Consider the following 18,606-nt stretch of genomic DNA (forward strand, 5'->3'; position numbering starts at 1 on the left):
CACAAGGGAATTGAGAAACCCCCCAAAAATGCACCTACAATCCAAACACATACTGTGCACACAAGCGTTTGCATGCACAATGCACTCATCTGCAGATAGTGATGCATATCAATAAAGATGCTCTAAACTAGTCATCACAACACACACACGTGCACAATCAGCCCTTTATGTGCACAGCTGCACTGCTAAATGATAATCTCCAGCAATATTCCACCTATACATGTTATTCCCACTCTTTACTTCATCAACCAATCTACCTAACAACACCTTCATCACCAAATCAGCAAATTCTTCTCGGTGCAGTCCCTTCACCTCTCAATATGTGATGTGCTGCGCTGCAGAGTCAGCTGCTATAAAATGCTAGTCCTCAGTCTGTAGGGCAGATCCATAGCTCATCGCAGTAGAAGGTCCCGCCTAAAGTCTTTAGCAGCTGGGAGTTTGTGGCTGCGAATGCTGGTTAACGTGGCTGAGAGTCCCTGTGTGTAGTCAGATAAATGAGCTAGCAGGCCCTCTGCAGATCGACAAAACTGTACAGTGCACAGCAGCATCCCAGGAAGAGAGAGAGAGAGAGAGGCCCTAGTCTGACTGCAGAGTGGGCAGGGCTAGCAATATCTGTTCTACTTCTTAAAGCAGCATTAAAAGAAAAATGAGAAGAGGGGGTCGAGGCATATTTGAACAAAAATAGCCAACATTTGGACTGTAAAAATGGATAATTAGAAAGGAAGATAGAACGAGAACTACACAGAGAATTGAAATATGCAGAATGGGAAGAACTAAACTAGACAGAAGATGCAGATGAAGAATAGAAAAGGGAATTGTTTTTTTACAATATATAAATATTTAGAAATGTAACAAATGATAGAGAAAGAAGAAAGCCCCCAAAAAACGTTAGAAATAGCAACAAACAGTACTGTTGGTGGAGTATGTGGAGCTGATCAAGCAAGATGAGCTGGAGTAAGTAGAGTAAAAACAAACTGATAGAATAGATAGAGAAGAAAGTAGTGCACAAGTAGAGTAGGAAGATTAAATGGAGTTGGTAAATGTAGAACGGACATCTAACTAAATATGTAGAGCTAAAAGATGAAACAGATGGAAAAAAATATAGTCCGGTAGAGAACATAGAATTGAAAGTATAAGGTAAGTTAGAAGAGCTTTGATCTTTGAAGTCAGAGTAGAAATAGTTAAAGTAGACATTATTCTAGAAGAAGTGAACAGAGCTGGAACCGAGATGAAAAGAGCAGAGTGTGACAACCACAGCAAAAACAGAAACACTGAACCATAATCACAGTTGAAATCAAAACATTCATTTAGCACACAAACAAATCATCCCACTGTAATCCAGAAGTATCACTTACATTCTTCAGCTTTCGGCTGCAGTCGCTTCCCCTGAGAGAAAGAGAAAGAGAAAGAGGAAGAGAGAAGGAGAGAGTGAGACATTGACTCCTGGCATTTTTGAATGAAATATCTTACATACAAATAACAGCACACAGCTTTAAAACCAACCAAACTCCCACTGATCTGAGAAAAACAACAGCAAAAACAAAACTTTTTGAATAAACAGTACAGAATAGAGGAATCTGTAATGAGTGTAGCCCACGCAGGGAGAACTATCTGACTCTACATTTGCTTTTCAGGCTCCAGTTTGTTGTTTGGTGATGTATTTATTCAATATTTCCATATACTGGCTGCAGTACTTCAGCTATCTGAAATCAAAAAAAAACTTTGCACTAGAATATAAAAAGCAAGGGCACCTCTATATCCACCACTTTGCACCGACAGTCATCATTCACAAAGACAAATCCCTTTTCAACAGAAAGTCAGAAGAGACAGATGTGGTGGCCACATGGTTTCACTGCCAAGTGGTCTCCGGGAGGTGAGGTGCAGACACACCACAGCAGTGGCCACTGAGAGCCACAGATGTTGCCAAAATGAAAAGATGTGGTTCTTGCGGATCACCACTTGAAGCTATAAATAGCCAGTGGAATGAAGCGTTTGTAAAACTGACCCCAATACACACTTGTGGAAACAGACACTTGTGGGCTAAGAGAGTAGGAGACAAAGCAGCACCAGAAAAAATGTAAACAATTTTTCCAACACTGTATTTCTCTATTAGTCTTAACGAAATCAATCCATCTCTTTTCCTGAATTGTGACAGAAAGATCTGTGCAGCTTGAGGAGAGGTCAAAATCAACAAACAATTTTCTGCACAATTAATAAAAATCTATCTATATTGCAATATGGCCTCGTGCAATTTTCAAAATCGCAAGTTATATCTGTTAAAAGGTAAAATGTGTGTAAAATTCCATTATGAATGAAATATTGTCATTCTGAAGAGCTGTCCTGGCCAACAGATCATATTCTATAGTGTTAAAAAAACATCTTTGTTTGGTACGGATTCCAGCAAAAATCACACCATAATCATGTTAAAATGTTTTTCAATGAGTATGAGAATCCTAATGTAAAAATGAGTATGCCTTCTGATATGGGAAATCATATCACAATTGCAGTCAAAATAATCAAAATAAGATATATTTTTAAAATCCTTCAGCCCTAAGTGATAGCTTTAATAATATACACTTGACACTTTAATAATATACTTGTTTTAACGTACTCTAATTTGTTTACCATATCTTATTGTACATTTTCATATTTATATTTATAATTGATGTCTTATATAATTGCCCTGTGTTTACGGTTACAAACCAATTAATCACCTAGCCAAATTCCTTGTATGTGTAACGTACATGGCAATAAACACCTTCTGATTCTGATATTGATTTCACAAAGTAACATAAATCAAAATAAAGTGTGAACATATACATACTAATCTAGCAACAGTCCTGATCACACAAGAAAAGCTGAACATCTTAAGAAGTATTCTTAATAAAACGGGGTTAAAGACAAGAAGGACCAGAGAGTCTTTCTGCCAGAGTTCCCAAATGTAGAGGCCTTTGATTGTGACCCATTAAGCTCCTCATCTTTGTTAAGGCTCATTGGTTTAAATACAACAAAGTTCACGCCCAACACCAGGAGATTAATACATAAGAGATGTTTAAGTTGATCTTCCGAGAATTACAATTCCAGTTTAACAGACGCTTACTGTATATATAGCACTGTAGCTATATCTACGAGGGATCAAAGTCAACACCCAAAGAAATCTGGGGAAACAGATCATCTGTAAAAGCTATTTTCTACAAGGTGATGTACTGCATCACCTTGTATGTGAAATATAGTCTGACAAAAGCCACAACAACACCTGGAACATGCAAGTCTCATTTAAACAATATATGTGGAAATAAAGCACATTTTGTTTTCGATCATAACTAGTTTTAATAGCCATAAAAGCACGACTCACTCGACACATAACTAAGAGAATTGCAGTTACGTGGGTTTTCCATGACAGCAGTGACCTGAGAGAGAGAGAGAGAAGGGTGAACGAGGAGGAGAAGATCAAGGTGAAAGTAGCTGGAGGGAAAGATCTGTTAACCCCTTCCCCTCCGCTCTCCTTCTCTTTCTGTCAGCTGTCTAAATAAACACAGAGACAGGTTGTTTTTCTCTGCTGTTTCCTTGTAGAAACAAACCTGACAGACAGATGCCACGAGGTATTGCATCATATTTAGGGGCATTTTATACCCTTTTTCTTTTCCGTCCCTATTTTTTTGCCTCTGACAGATGCAGCATCCATGAATTTATTCAAACAGTATTGTGTTAAAACCATAATGAATTGGAATAATAATATACAACAGTTATGGGTTATATTCTCACACTCTTTTAATTCACACCACTAAAAAATCTATAAATATAAAATATTTAGTGAGAGTATACGGTCAATAATGTATAACACAAAAATAAAAGAAAGCTAACGGGAATGTCAAATAACACAAGGCTATATCAATAAAAAATTACAACCTTTACATTAAGAATGGATTTGTGGAATAAATAATGACGCAGGCTTCACACAATCAGTTTGTTTGTAATTCCACTATTATTATTAAACTCTAATCTGAGCATGAAAATCATAAAATGTATATTTAAACAATTGATCCAGAAATGTCCCATGTAGGCTCCTTGTTGTAGGATAGGTGGTTCAATTTATAATTATTATAATTGTTTTTATTATGATGTGTATTTGTTTTAGATGCAAGTATGAACATTTTTACAGTACTTGCTGACAGTAAAGAGAAGTAGTAACTAAATATTTATCAATATTGATGAAATCCTAACGGGCTTGTGTTTTCATGTGGATTTCATGGTACGGAAAACGGTAGGAAACTCATTTATAATTTTGTATTTTTCGCAGCATTTCAAAACTTTGTGTTACATTTTTCAGACAGCTGAATGGAGGCACAGCTTCTCTCTCCTCTCCTCTCCTCTCCTCTCAGTGACTCTGCCTGGCAAACTGTTACTTATCTTGAAAATCGATCTGTTTCACAGAGAGGAACGGGAGATATTTCAGGCCTGAGCTCATATGTGTATCAGAACCTGTCTGTCCAAAGCGGTTTCCTAGATGAGTAAACACCTGTCCAGAGACTCCGGGGGAGAAGCACTGAAACTGCTTCCTGTCATGGGTAAAGTGGCAGGAAAACAGCATCCTGTACGACAGAGGGTTACATAACAGCTGGAAATAGATTCGGGCCTTTAGAAAAACAGACTCCAATGATTCTTTATTAGTTTGTGGCAAACGTACAGATTGCCCAAATGTTATTTTATATTACTGAAGAAGTGGAAATGAGGCACAAACAGGAGTAAATGGAGTATTAGTAAAAACACCAGCGTCCAAGTTTCAACTGGAGCCGAATGCGTGCAACAGGGTGATGGTTGCACACATGCCCAGAAACAAAGGCTACACAAACAATAGTGTGCTCAGCGCTCTCAAATAATTCATTTTTCTGACAAAAACGAACAAGCAGCTCCTCCTGAGATCAGCTACCCCCCCGCCCCCGCCTGATCTCTAACAGCACCTTTCTAAACCCTTCTGTGAATGAACCTTGTTAATGCATGAGGTCAGCACACTCACACACCCACACAAACACATACAGTATATCTTAAGAACTGCATGCACTTGTCTCTTTGTTACCAAGCAACAAAGTGGGAGTTGTGGTTCAGGGAGTGACTGTTGTATTTGGACAGAGACCAGTTGTGTCAAACAGATATGGTATTGTTGCTTCACTGACAAAGGCTCTACAAACTTCCACTGACTCTGAGTCAGTTATTTATGTTGGTTGTGAACTGTGTGATTGTCTGATGCCCAGACTGACTGACAGGGTGACTGACAGAGAGTGACACACAAGCAGTGATGCAGACAAGTTATCTAATAAGACACAACTGAAGGGTTCATCATCAACAGCACTCCATCCACTTAGTAAAAACAAGCCTTCATTCATTATCAAAATGTCTAAATGTGTGTATAAAAGGATGTGGACTTTGAGATGGATTGTTTGGGCTGCTGTTTCCAAGGTCAAGACTGGAAGGTCAACTGGAAGAGAAGTCCTTAAAGCTCCAGAGCAGGTACTTCTCTAAGTGGACGTTGAGATTAGTTTGTCAAGAACAGCATCTACTCTGTAAACTAGCTTTCATAAAAATTTGCCAACAACAAGTCAGGCCTTCATTCCTGTTTGTTCATATTATTGCTAAATCAACTGTTATATCACATAAACCACTACACACTACATCAAACTACTGCTGCTGTAGCCCTGTGAATCACTGTTGTATTCCTTGCATCTCGTTATTTTCTTGTTTTACACCCAGAAAGAGGATTCCATATTATCAAAAATGCTTATCAATTTGCTCAGAAAGAACAGAACCCTCTCTCTGTTTTTGATGCAAATTCACTTTTATTTATCTACACAACACCTGGTGTTTGCAGTTACAACAGTGTTTAATGCTGCCTTCTTGACCAGGTCCATCTTTAAAGGACAATCCAAACAAGAAAAAAAAAAGCTAACAACACCTTCACACAGAAGTCTAAAGATATTATTCAGTCAGAAAATACAACAGGATAGTATATTTCTCAAATAACCAATCCTAAAAGAAACAAAAACAATGGCATTGAAGAGGTAAACAACCTGACCTTTACAGAAGACTTGGTCGATATTATGCTAATGAACACAATTGAAAGAAACACACACACACACACACACACACACACACACACACACACACACACACACACACACACACACACACACACACACACACACACACACACACACACACACACACACACACACACACACCTGCTGAGCAGTAAGGTGACACTGAAGCTTCGAGACTTACTTGGCGGTGGGGCGCGTCAACGTGTCCTGCAGGTCTCCAGGGTCAAACAGTTGGGAGCCTTTCAGTCCCAGCTCCTCACAGCCGCGCAGAAACACACTGAGGTTGTCCTGCACGAAACACACACACACACACACACACACACACACACACACACACACACACACACACACACACACACACACACACACACACACACACACACACACACACACACACACACACACACACACACACACACACACACACACACACACAGTTTCATCAGGATAAATAAGCTGTTGGCAGAGACAGAAGGCAGCACGAGGTAGGGTCCATTAAGGTTTTAACTCACCCATGACACACACACATACACACACATTTGCTCTCAGATGCAGTATAAATAATGAAGTTATCATAGAAAATACACTTCTGGCGCTACATCAAGGAAAGTCTGGCTCATTTAGCACGGCTCACACTGCTAATCTAAACATGGACACACATGTAAACACACTTCAAGACTCAGTATTTTTACTACGTCTATTCTCTCTGACATAATGACTTCCCTAAAATGAACCATATCCATAACAAAAACTTAGTTCTCACCTTAAACTTTATCAGAATCTTAACCCTCAAACAGCCATTTACAGACCTATGGACAAACTGTCTTAATAGTCCCAACATGCCCTCATAATTACAGCGTAAAATCAAATAAGTCAACACACAAATATTTGCAAGAGATGGACAAGAGGTGACAGGAACCCTATTTTATGGATTTGACCTTTTCCCTGCATTAAACATCATTAAAATCAGGATACCTGCTCGACAGAAATGTGACACCGCCGGGTTTTGTTGACGGCTTCCCTGCGTCTCCTCACTCAGATTAATCCAACTTTCACTCTTCCCTTCTGTCTTTTTAATCCTCCCTCCTTCACCTGCTTTCCTCGGCCGTTCCTTCTTTCTCTTCTTCCCTAACTTTCACTCTCTCCCCATCCTCTCGGTCCTCCTCCCTCTCTCCTCTCTGCTCTCAGACAAACTCTTTGTTGGATGCAACCTGAGCCGAGATCTCCTCTCCTGTTCCCAGGTTCTCTCTCTCTTCTCTCTCTTTGTTTCTATGCCTCTCTATCCTTCAGAGTGACACGGCCAAAGCCCTTCCCTCCCTCCCTCTCTCTGGGTGTCACCATTTCCTCTCCACCCTGATTGTCCCAAGCACTTTCTCTCTCTCACACACACACAAAAAAAATACAATGCCCATACATCCGGATACAATATGCACACATTCGGACAAAATGCTGTTTTAAATATAGATCCTTTCATGTGCTCACACACACACAAAACTCAGAGTCTTTTTTTACATGGTGTAAGAAAACATGCAAGGCTACAAACACGTAAACAAACTTAGAAACACTTGTTCTCACGATCATTTCCCCATTCGCAGCAAAACACCAACGCCAAACCCACCCTGCAGCTTCCTGTGTTTTTGGGACAACGCCATCCCTGCTCTCCTGCTGTAGCAACCCCACCCACTGATACACACATGCACGCACACGCAAGCACACGCACACACACACACACACACACACACACACACACACACACACACAAACACACACACACACACACACACACACACACACACACACACACACACACACACACACACACACACACACACCGGTCTCTTTGAGAGAGGACCCAGCGATCTCTCATTTTGACAGTTTCACTCCAGGGAGGACACACCTTCACTGGGTCCCACACTGCTTATCAAGGTCACATTAGAGTTCAAAATAATGGGCTTTAAGACCAGTTGCATTCCACTAATATCAATGTGGGCTCTATTTAAGAATATTTTCCAGATATTAGAAAGGAATTACCTCTTGTGGAACAATAAGGGACTCCCTTAGAGTGAGGGGACTGTTTGTAAAAGGGACTGCCAAACTTTTTAGGACCCAAAAATCCCACTGGAGGAGATTCTGTTGTAAAGGTGAACAAGTGGGGGGATTGTTTTTTAGACATACAGTCAGTACTTTCTTACTTTGCTCATGAACTACTTGATATTAACTTATTTCCAGATTACACTTGAGAGGGTAAAGTGGAAGACTAAACCTTTTTAAAAGCTGTGTCAATGTGAAGGCTTACTTAAGCCAAGCTTGCTGAAATTCAAAGTATTAGTAGACTTGTTTTATTGAAAAACAGCCACCAGCAAAGCTCCGCTAATTTGTCGATAAATGCCTTTAATTTTTATATTTAAAAGCTTTTATTTTGAAGCAGCAAAATCAGGACATTTTGATCAGCAGTAACAAGACTCAGACAGCAGGTTTCATCTGTGCTGCAGCTCTGGTTTTCCTCCTCCCTGGCCTTTGCTGTCCTCTGGAGAGGAGCTACAGTGTGTGGGGTAAAATGATGGAGCCCTATGTTTGATTAATCGTCCGGATTGTGAGCACATGCTGTCCACACCTCACTGAGACAATGTTTACGTTAACTATAACTATGAAGCCTCACTCCTACTTATATTACATATTGTGCAATCTTTTGTAAGGATATATTTTCTCTCAGAGACAGGCCCTCAGCAGCTATTTGATAAGGAACCACCAAGGAAACCATATTTCCAAGAGAATTCATCAAAAAGGGAGCGCTTGTTTAGTCTAGTTGAGCCGGGGCTAGATGGGGATCTGGTGGCGTTGACAACAACCATCTCAGCTATCACAGAGCAACTTCAACTTCAGCAGTAAAACAATGTTTTCTCACAGTTTTTCCGCTATTTTCCAGCTGGCATTTCACACGGTCTGGAGTTAAAATAACAAAGCGCTGCAATAAACAAGCCGACACACAATTAAACAAGCTAATTTAGTAGCAACTGGCATAATGACAACAATGTAGTGGGTGTTGGCGTGTGTGCGTGCATGTGTGTGGTACTTGAAGAAGTGAGCATAACTTTTAGAGGTCTCTGCCACAGGAAACTGGGCGTCTACAGCGAAGGAATGACTGGCAGCTGAATGTGTTTGGAGAAGGATTGGGAGGCAGAGATTGAGTCTGACACAAGCCCTTGTCCACTGTACGTCACAAAAAAGTCATAACAAATCTGGCCAAATATCATGGGAGGTAAAATCAACAATCATTTACAAATGTACAATAAATCTAGATATTTGTTTAGAGTTAACATTTTTGAAATTAGCACTAGATAAAAGTTTATCAATATAAATTAGCAGAGAGTAAGATCTGTTTAAAAAGGCCACATATTCCAAGTTCCAGTATTACTGGCTATGTGTGTGTTTGTGTATGTGTGTACACTGTACTGACATGTATAAGAGTGTGTGTGTGAGGGGGGGGAAAAAAAGCGTTCTTTGAACAAAGCCCTCAATGTAATCAATATCCGACAACCACGATTAGACCATCAAGGTTTCTCGGGGAAGAGGATCAGAGCTCACGCCCTGATTTTGGATCTTGACAGAATCCGGAGGAAAGCCGCTCAGGATGATGAAACAAGCCACTTGGATGTCAGTAAGCTGTGCTCCTGATTCTTTTTTCAAAATAAGACAAAAGCAAGGTGAAGGGGAGAACCCCAGCATGATCATGTTACATGTGCTTGAAAAATTTTTCAGTTTTTATAGATTCACCAACACATACTGATATAACACACATACATAGACTAATAATATTTGCGTTACCATGCGTTTCTATGCATTCTCACTGGAGTTTGACCAGCCAGTAACAGCTAAATGCAGTCAAATCAGTATTTGTGTATATATGGTCAAAATGTAACAAGAAGAAACAGCACAGAAATTAAAAAGATATGAGTTTGAGTTGTTTTAGAAACAATGATGCTCTTAACAGAGGTGCTGCTCTGTACAAGTCTTAGTCACAATTCTAAAGATGAGTAGATGAGTAGAGAAAAACATTTGATTTAGTGATGTTCTTATTTTATAAATATACATTCAGCTGGCTATTGTATATACTTCCATTGTTTACATTTTTTTTGATTTTATCATCCTGTCATCTTCAAGTAAAAGCCTCTTTATATCCAAGAAAATTGACTTTAGCATGACTGTCAGGGCTCTGGAAAGCTTTCGCAAAGCTTGAATTACAAGGGTTTTACATAACAGTCTGAAGTGGGTTTTTTTTTTTTTTACATGTCGCTCTATACTTTATGTCTGGAAAACAACACATTTTTCAAACATGTGAATAACTACCATTCAGCTCGTAGGGCGATGTGCACTGCGTGTCTGTTTACACACCGTAAAACATGAACATACCAGTCGACCCAGAGACGGCGGGGAACACAGAGCACGCAACAACCAACCTGTTCAGACGGACACTGAGTCAAACAGCGCCGAGCTGCCAAAGCACTGAGGTAGCTGCTCTAATTACAAAACAGCCAAACCTCCTCAGAGACTCATTTTCCCATTAGCCCCCCAAACAGGAAGAGGAAGGGGGAGTAGCCTGTGTTTTATTACGATGGTCCAGATAACAGCAGAGCCCTTGTTTATGTGTTTCTCACCTCTTTAATCACAGCCAAGAGGAAGAAAAATCCCTGCAAAGCCACAGGAAGACGCTGCGAGACAGAATTATGAAACTTCCAATAGACGGCTATATTGTTTGGACTGGAATTAAACCAACAGGTGTTATTTTTTCTCTTCCCTTCAGTATGTTGTCCTCAAACTACTACTGTAAACATGTTGTCTTCAGTAGATGATTCACGTGCCCGTGATATACAATTACAAACTTGTGACACAAACTATTAAACAGTTCACACAATCTTTGGAACATCATCCACTCCAACAAAAAAATGAATCAATGCCTCATTTGCGCTCTAAAAAAGTGTGGATAAGCTTAGTAAACTAAACCAATTGTTGACATTACTGTGTGTACCTACTTGGTGTCGTTATCAAGTGACATTTTAATGTGAAACTGCTAATGCAAATCAAATTTTAACATTTGTTTTCTGCAGCTTTGATTTATCTTTTGAAAATTAAGCTTCGACGATTCAACCCTCTATTCAACAACTTGTGAAAATCAATAGTTTTCAAAGTATATTGCAGCTTTGTAGAAAAATGCGACTGTAACCTGTCTGAATATATGAGGTTAACGTGGCTGTCATGAACTGATTAGAGTCCATTAAGCTACAAATCCAGGAAAATTAGATCAAAGTGAAGAATGTAGGATAGTACAACCAGATGAAGAAAAGAACACAAACCACTCCAAAAAAACCCCAGAACATTACCGAGATGGAGAGAGCACAGAAGCTCATGGGTTTAGCAGCTCTAACAGGATAATCAATTGTTATTTTAACAGTGATGGCTGTGTAATTATCAGACACTTGTAAAACGCCAGAGACGACTCATTGGCGGCCATTAGTGACGCCATGAGATAAGAAAAAACCCCAATGAAGCCAAACACAGACTTTCTGGTCTGTTCTGTCATGCTGTGATCCAAATAATACCCAGCTCCCTTTATAGTTCAATACCATCATTATGTTTGAACTTGCTTTGTCTGTCATTACCATTTATAGAGACTCAAAAGATAACTTGAGTTCAACCTCTATTGATGTCATTAAGGTAATAAAACAACCTGTCAGTGTAGTGTCATTTCTTTAAATCACACTAATTTGGCCTGTTGTTGATGATAAATGATGAGTGATATTTTATAGTAAAGAACTCTCTTCTAGGTCTTTAATTTTCGGTACTGTAACCTGGTATATACTAAACAAGATTATCAACAAAGTACCCACACTGTTATTACATAAACAGTCTTTGACACAGCAGCGAGGAATGCAATTCAGAGCACGTTGGGCCGGAAAGAGAGACGGAAGTACGTTTAGCGATCAACTTTCAGTGTGCGTCTGTTAACGTACTGGTCCCGATCCTGAAAGGTCGCTTCATCCAGATCAAGGTCTTAAGTTGTCATGAAAGGGCTCCACTGTACTGCACTGTACTCTAACTGTGAAATGTGTCAGTGTTCAGGTCTACTGAAATCCACAGGCTCTCTTTCAAAGCAGGAGGAAAACTTAAGATTCTTAAATAAAACCACGGACAACAGCGTGCATTATTCAGGTAAGGTTTCAGCATGTGGAAGAAATTTCTTCCTGCTCAAGATGAAAAAATGCATTTTGATGGTTTTAGTAAATCATGTTAAATTTGTACAGTCAAAGATATGGAATGTAAAGGATTATATGTTTTGACGTGATATTTTTTTTAGCATTTTTTCACTGAGAGGGAGTCCACAGATGATCTGTGTCACTGCAAAACCATCTAACTGTACAATAAGTGAGCCGTTAGGGGCTAAGTGTGACACACGGCTGCTGAAGAACGCCTCGGCTGTGAGGATTGAAACTGAGATTTTTTAATTGCAGGTACAGTACCAGTCAAAAGTTTGGACTCACCTTCTCATTCAACTACTTTGAAGAATCTAAAATATAAAACATATTCTGGTTTGTTGAGCATTTGTTTGTTTACCACATAATTCCATATGTGTTCCTTCATAGTTTGGATGTCTTCAATATTAATCTACAATGTAGAAAAAAATAAAAATAAAAATAAAGAAAAACCATTGAATGAGAAGGTGTGTCCAAACTTTTGACTGGTACTGTATCTGTAATCAAACCCTGATCACACACCTGGTATCGTATAATGCATGTCACATGATCAATGTCAGTGTTTGTCTGTATTACCAATACTTTGCTCCTTGGCACTCAGTCCATTCAGTGCAGGTTGTGTGGATATTTATAATTAAGACTAAAGAAATCTGGCAAACGGACAGAAATTCAAACTCCAAAACATAAATAACCTGAACAGACACCAACAATGGAGTAATATAGTGATGCACTGTATATGGCTGGTAACCTTTAGGTCACCTTTCTGTTTTGGAAAGCTACACATGTATCAATGCGATAATCTCAATTTACAAGGCTGCCACACAGTACAGCCCCTTTGCACTGATATGTATAGAGTTTTGTATGTTATTCAAGGATTGCAGTGAGTTTTTAACATTAGAAAGCACTGAAAAAGTCTGAAAGCATCCCTGGAGAGGGAAACAGACTCTAAAAGAAAACAACAGGTAGAAAGAAATGCTGACAAAAATAATTGTGACAAGGAAGAAAAAGCAGGAGAAAAAGCAGGTTGAGTAAAGGTAGAGGACTCACCAGGCCAGCGATGGGTGTTTGAAGCCTGTTAATTTTCTTCACCAGACCGGGTTTAATAGAGCTCAGCAACCTAACAAAAGACACACAGAGAAGAAGACATTAAAAGCTGAATTTTTATTAAAATATGAAACAAAAGACATGAGTCATGCCTTCAAAATTTCCCTTCATGACAACTTGGGTTGAACATTTCAAATGATGTGCGAATTGGTGTTTGTAACTTCGGAGAAAAGAGGAGGGGACAAAAAGGGAGAAAGAAACATATTTGAGGGTCCCACAGTGGCGTCTGGAAGGTTTATAACGACACAGATCCTAAATCAGAGAGGAGAATCGTTGCTTCTCCCTCCACCCACAGGGAGCTGTTAAACAGTTTCAGTACACTTCATATCACAGTGAGCCACCGGGTGAAGAGGTCTGACCTTCTGCTGCAGCTCTCATTTCACACACATACAAAGAAGGAAAACGTTTCTTTCGAAAGTTACAGTACATTCTTGCAATCTCAGATAGCTTGCAATTCATGAACAAGCCACAGTTTCAGAGTTCCCCTCTCTATCTTTGTCTCCAGTTTCATCTTTTGTGTGTGTTTTCATCAGAGGAAGCACTCTAATGATTCTGCCCTGTAAAAAGGAAAAGCCCACTCTTGGATCCTCTTACTGTATTAGATATCAGCGTTCCTGTGAAATTGCTGATGGCATTCCAGCAGGTATTTTGCAATGAAGTGCTGTAAAATTTCCCTTTTTAGTGAACTCTATTTCCCTCATCCTGCCTCATCTACTTTGGCTTCAGTTAAGAGACTTCCTGCTGTACTGTATGTGTCCCAGAATAACTTTCAACAACCCCAACAGAAGGGTGTTCTCAGTGCTACATACAATATGTGTAGGTGGGGAGAGTGGGCAAAAGTGAAGACAATGTTTCCTCTCTTGAAAGACTGCCTGGAATGAGAATAATGCTGCAGTCTACGTTATGTCATTGTTTATATTCTCAGAATATTGAGTTACCCCAAAGATTTATCTGCTTCATCATCTCCTCCAACATGGATCAGTACACATGGCTTTGTTGACACGTGACAAAAATGTTTTGGAGATTTGGAAATAATTAAATCGAATTGTTTGTGCCAGTTATCTGCAGGAATATGTGGCCTATTTGTGTCCACTGAACACCGTCACAGTTCAAACTTGTTACATCATCAAAAGGATGTGAGAATGACTACTAGAGAGAGAGACAGAGAGAAAGAGAGAGAGAGTTTTAAAACACATACGCAAACAAACAAAACAAACACAGCAGAAGCAACATAAATACATCATCTTATGAGGGACAGACACATTTCCTGACGCCTTCTGTATCAGGAAAAAAGAGGAAGAGGTTGTCGTGTTGGTTGAGTGTTTCACTTGTGGAAGTAGCGAGATTCAAAACAAGTCTCACACAGGAAGTCAATCTTCCAATCTTGCATCTTGGATACCATTTACATGCATTACTTGACTAAACGCTCATACAGTGCTATTACAAGTGGATGTAAACCAAAGATAAAACATTTTCAATCGAATAAAAACAGAAAAAAGCAAAACTTCACATTGGAAAAGTTGGTACGGAAAGATCTTTCGCATTTTTGGCTCGAGAAAATGTCTTAAATGATTCATTACTTATCAAAATAGTTGCCAATTCATTCTTTTTCTTTCCGATTAAATGACTAATTGTTTCACCACTAGTTGGTGATTGTAACTATGATCGCCCTGACGCCATTTTCCTTGACCTGTAATATCTAATTAATCTGCCTGAGATAGATTTTTTGAATGTTATTTCCTAATTGTGTGATTCACATATTTAGAAAGCAATATAATGGCCTTATTTTTAGGGCCTGGATTTACCTCTAGCTGTGCCATGATATTCAAGAAATTCCGATACCAGTGGGGACACTTTTAAATTGGATATGATGTCTGTATTCACAATAAAGACGGTGTAAACATTGGGGTTGTGCAACTGAACTTGACAGACAGGAATGTGGAAGAAGCGTCTGTGTGTGTTTTCAGTCTCGTTTTAGCACCTCGCCTCATTATGAGTGTTCAGACGAGAGGTCACGGTGTCGCACTGGAGGACAATTCAACATGACGGCAGTCTCTCTGACCACTGGACCACGGCGGTGTAACAAGTCACAAAGACCTGATGTTCTTCCTATTATTCCTGAAACGTATGTGGTTATTCTAGGTTGACATAAGTGTTTTTTTTTGTTAAGATGAGGAAGGAAGAGCACCAAACTATATTAATTATAAAACTATATATTTGATAAAAAAGAACAATGCAAGAAGAATATTTATGAGTGCTCATTTGATCTATTTGTGAACATTATGATTCTGACCCTTTCACTCCTACTCTCAGGAATGGAGCTTTCAGTGTTGCAGCCTTTTTAACCACATAACACAATATGATCTCAGTGCAAACACAAAGTCTAATAAAAAAATAAAAAACATATATATTTCAAAGTCACTGACAGACAGTGAATCATGTTGTGCAGAAAGTGCATTAGACAAACAAAGATCAAAGCCAGAGACAGCTTGTAGGCAATTTAATTACTAAAGAAAATATAGTCAGAACTTACTCGCATAGCAGTATCCCATTCTCCAAACCTCCTCTGAAGTCCTTGTCACCAAAGCATCTTCCCGTCACAGCCTACGGAGAGAACAAAGGGGAACGAGTCAGCAAAATAGAACGATTACAGGGCTTAAGAACAAAAAGCAGAACATCAAATAATCAAGTAAGTCTCTGAATCTGAAGTCTGGACACACAAGCGCCACTTGGAAACCAAGAAACAAGCCCAACAACCTTTATCCACACTCCTTTCACGTTGTTCCTTCACGGTAAACCCTGAGAATGCTTCGGAGAGGTGCACAAAGAGCTGCCGGCCGTATATCAAGTCCCTCTCTAGTTAACAGCGCTAAACACTAACGAGCTTGACATAAGCCGCAATCGTCCCGACCAAATGGCTCTGGCAGGCTAATGTGTTGTGACAGGGGATTTATTGGTTAATAGTTACTGAGACCCCTCTGGGGAGGAGAAGCCGCCTGTTTGCATGTATTTGCATAACTACAGTACATCAGCAGACTGTAGTTATGCAAATAGTGAATGCTCTTTTTTTGGACAAAAATTGCAACACAAATAACGTAAATGCTTCTTGTTTGTTGTAAGACATGTAAGTGCACAAAACCCCAGGGCAGCAAACCTGTTCACGTTCCAAATATGTAAACGGTTCAGTCGCGGCAAAGTTTATGAAACAAACTGAATCTAAATCGATGTTTTAATGCTGCCGGCGTCAAGCTTCTGGACAGGACATCTCATTAATGCATTTGAAGTCCCACATGAAAAACACACAAACATCCCGAGTGCAAACATAAACTTGTCTCCCACTCCAGAGTATCTGCCGTTACGGGACATTTAGCACCAGGCCTACTTAAAATCCATTTATTCTCACAAACACTGGCAGGGATTTGGCCATAAAAAGGCCAAATCCCTGCCAGGGCCAAAAAAGCCCCCCCCTTTTGGACTGCTGGTTTGAAAGCCAAAACAATTGCAAGATTAAATTTCCTGAGAGTTTCTTTTACATTTATTTGCACAGCTGTGGGGAGAAACAGTGTGGAGGAGTGTCTGGGCCGGCTGTGTGTTTCGTTCTCTGCGAGCTTCTTGGCTCGTCTGGGATCCTGGACCTGTTACAAAAGAAATGGACTGCTGTGTGTCAGCGAGTAGGACGACAGCAGGCCTCATTTCTGCTGCTTGGGGGGGCCACAGTGAGGCTTGGAGTTTGGCGTTCGGGTCAGAATCAGGCAGATAAAGATTGACAGAGAAAAAAAGTGGCACAGATTTTCCCTGTTTATTGACATTTAGCTATTCATTGCGACTATTCCCTAGTGTGTGAACAGGGTGTTGTGTGCCTGGTTTTGACAGCATTAAAGTGATGACTGAGGCCGCACAGTATAAACATATGGTTCTATGATTAATGTTATGAACCTGCTCCGGAGGAAGGCACTATAGTATTTGTTGAATTAAACATCTAGCCAAGTGGCAGACTTAGATTGCTAAAAGTAAAGCCGACCAGCCCCTGTAAAGCTCACAAACTAACTATTGTTATTTCTAGTGGGAATTTTTTTTTACTGTGATAATGACAATTTGTGGTTTTAAAGGCGGCTTTGATCGAGCCAAGCTAGCCGTTTCCCCCATTTTCAGTCTTCATCTTAAGCTAAGCTACATATGTACTATACCATCTTCTCAGACAGCAAATCAGCTTACCTTCTCCGAAATAAACTGTTCTTTAAAACATCTATGTGCTACTAGAGCTGGTCTAATCAAAGGAAGTGTAACAAACTAGTTACCACAGACAGCCTGCTAGACAGCGTTTTCTGAGTTAGCAGTAAGAGCAGTGGGATTCATGGTAATTATCATCCTCCTCTCTTACCCCTTGCCTTTCCACTGGGCTTCAGGCTAAAGTTACTTGGCCAGAACAAACTTATTTGGCTCTGCCCCCTGAGGTTTAACTTAATCAATGAGATCAACTCTTTCTCCAGATCTGCCACTGAGAAATGTTTGGGAAATAAGTCAAATGTCACTGTACGACTAGACTAAAACAGATGGTAGAAAACATTCTGTAGTCATATACACGAGTAAATCACATCGCCAGGTGTAAATGCATAGAAATCCCAGAGTTAGTACATTACAGCATAGCTTTGCCTGGCTGGTCCAAAAGGGATGAAGATTTAATGGTCTGATCTGAGTAACGATTCAGTGGCCTACATCATTTTATATCTGCAGCTGAGTAGATGACCTTGATTTAGGAGCTCCTCAATAAACGTGTCACATAAATGTTCCTCGCTCTGTGCTTGCTAAAGATGGCTAACCTGCTTCGACATTAAGCGTTCACAGTTCTTAACCATACAGTAAATAGGGTCAGGTTGGGTTTCTTGCTAAGAAAAGGGAACATGCTGGCTGCTGCAGGGGTTGAATTGAACCTGTGTGTTTTGAAAACAGTCAAGAATAACTAGGTCAGCTCTTAACTAACCTTGTCAATGAGTATGAGTGCACGGGGAGATTACAGTGCCACACCATCTTCACACGGGGAGATTACAGTGTCATAACCTTAACAATGATTCGTCAACAATTTGAGGACAGAGTGCAGGCAAGAGCAGGAAAATGGCAAGGGCACACAAGCTATTAATAATATTAAAGTGAAAAGAATT

The 18,606-nt window shown here is 39.8% G+C and overlaps 1 protein-coding gene across 1 annotated transcript in view; it reads right to left on the reverse strand.

Moving 5' to 3' along the window:
- Positions 1 to 18,606, reverse strand: part of LOC129089969 (LIM and calponin homology domains-containing protein 1-like) — an 80,556-nt gene that overhangs the window by 31,696 nt on the left and 30,254 nt on the right. Inside the window, 4 exon segments of the mRNA XM_054597411.1 lie at positions 1,356 to 1,386; positions 6,277 to 6,383; positions 13,391 to 13,460; positions 15,981 to 16,051. Coding sequence (XP_054453386.1) covers positions 1,356 to 1,386; positions 6,277 to 6,383; positions 13,391 to 13,460; positions 15,981 to 16,051 — 279 coding nt within the window.

Source organism: Anoplopoma fimbria, chromosome 4 (genome assembly GCF_027596085.1).
Source record: "Anoplopoma fimbria isolate UVic2021 breed Golden Eagle Sablefish chromosome 4, Afim_UVic_2022, whole genome shotgun sequence".
NCBI lineage: Eukaryota > Metazoa > Chordata > Actinopteri > Perciformes > Anoplopomatidae > Anoplopoma > Anoplopoma fimbria.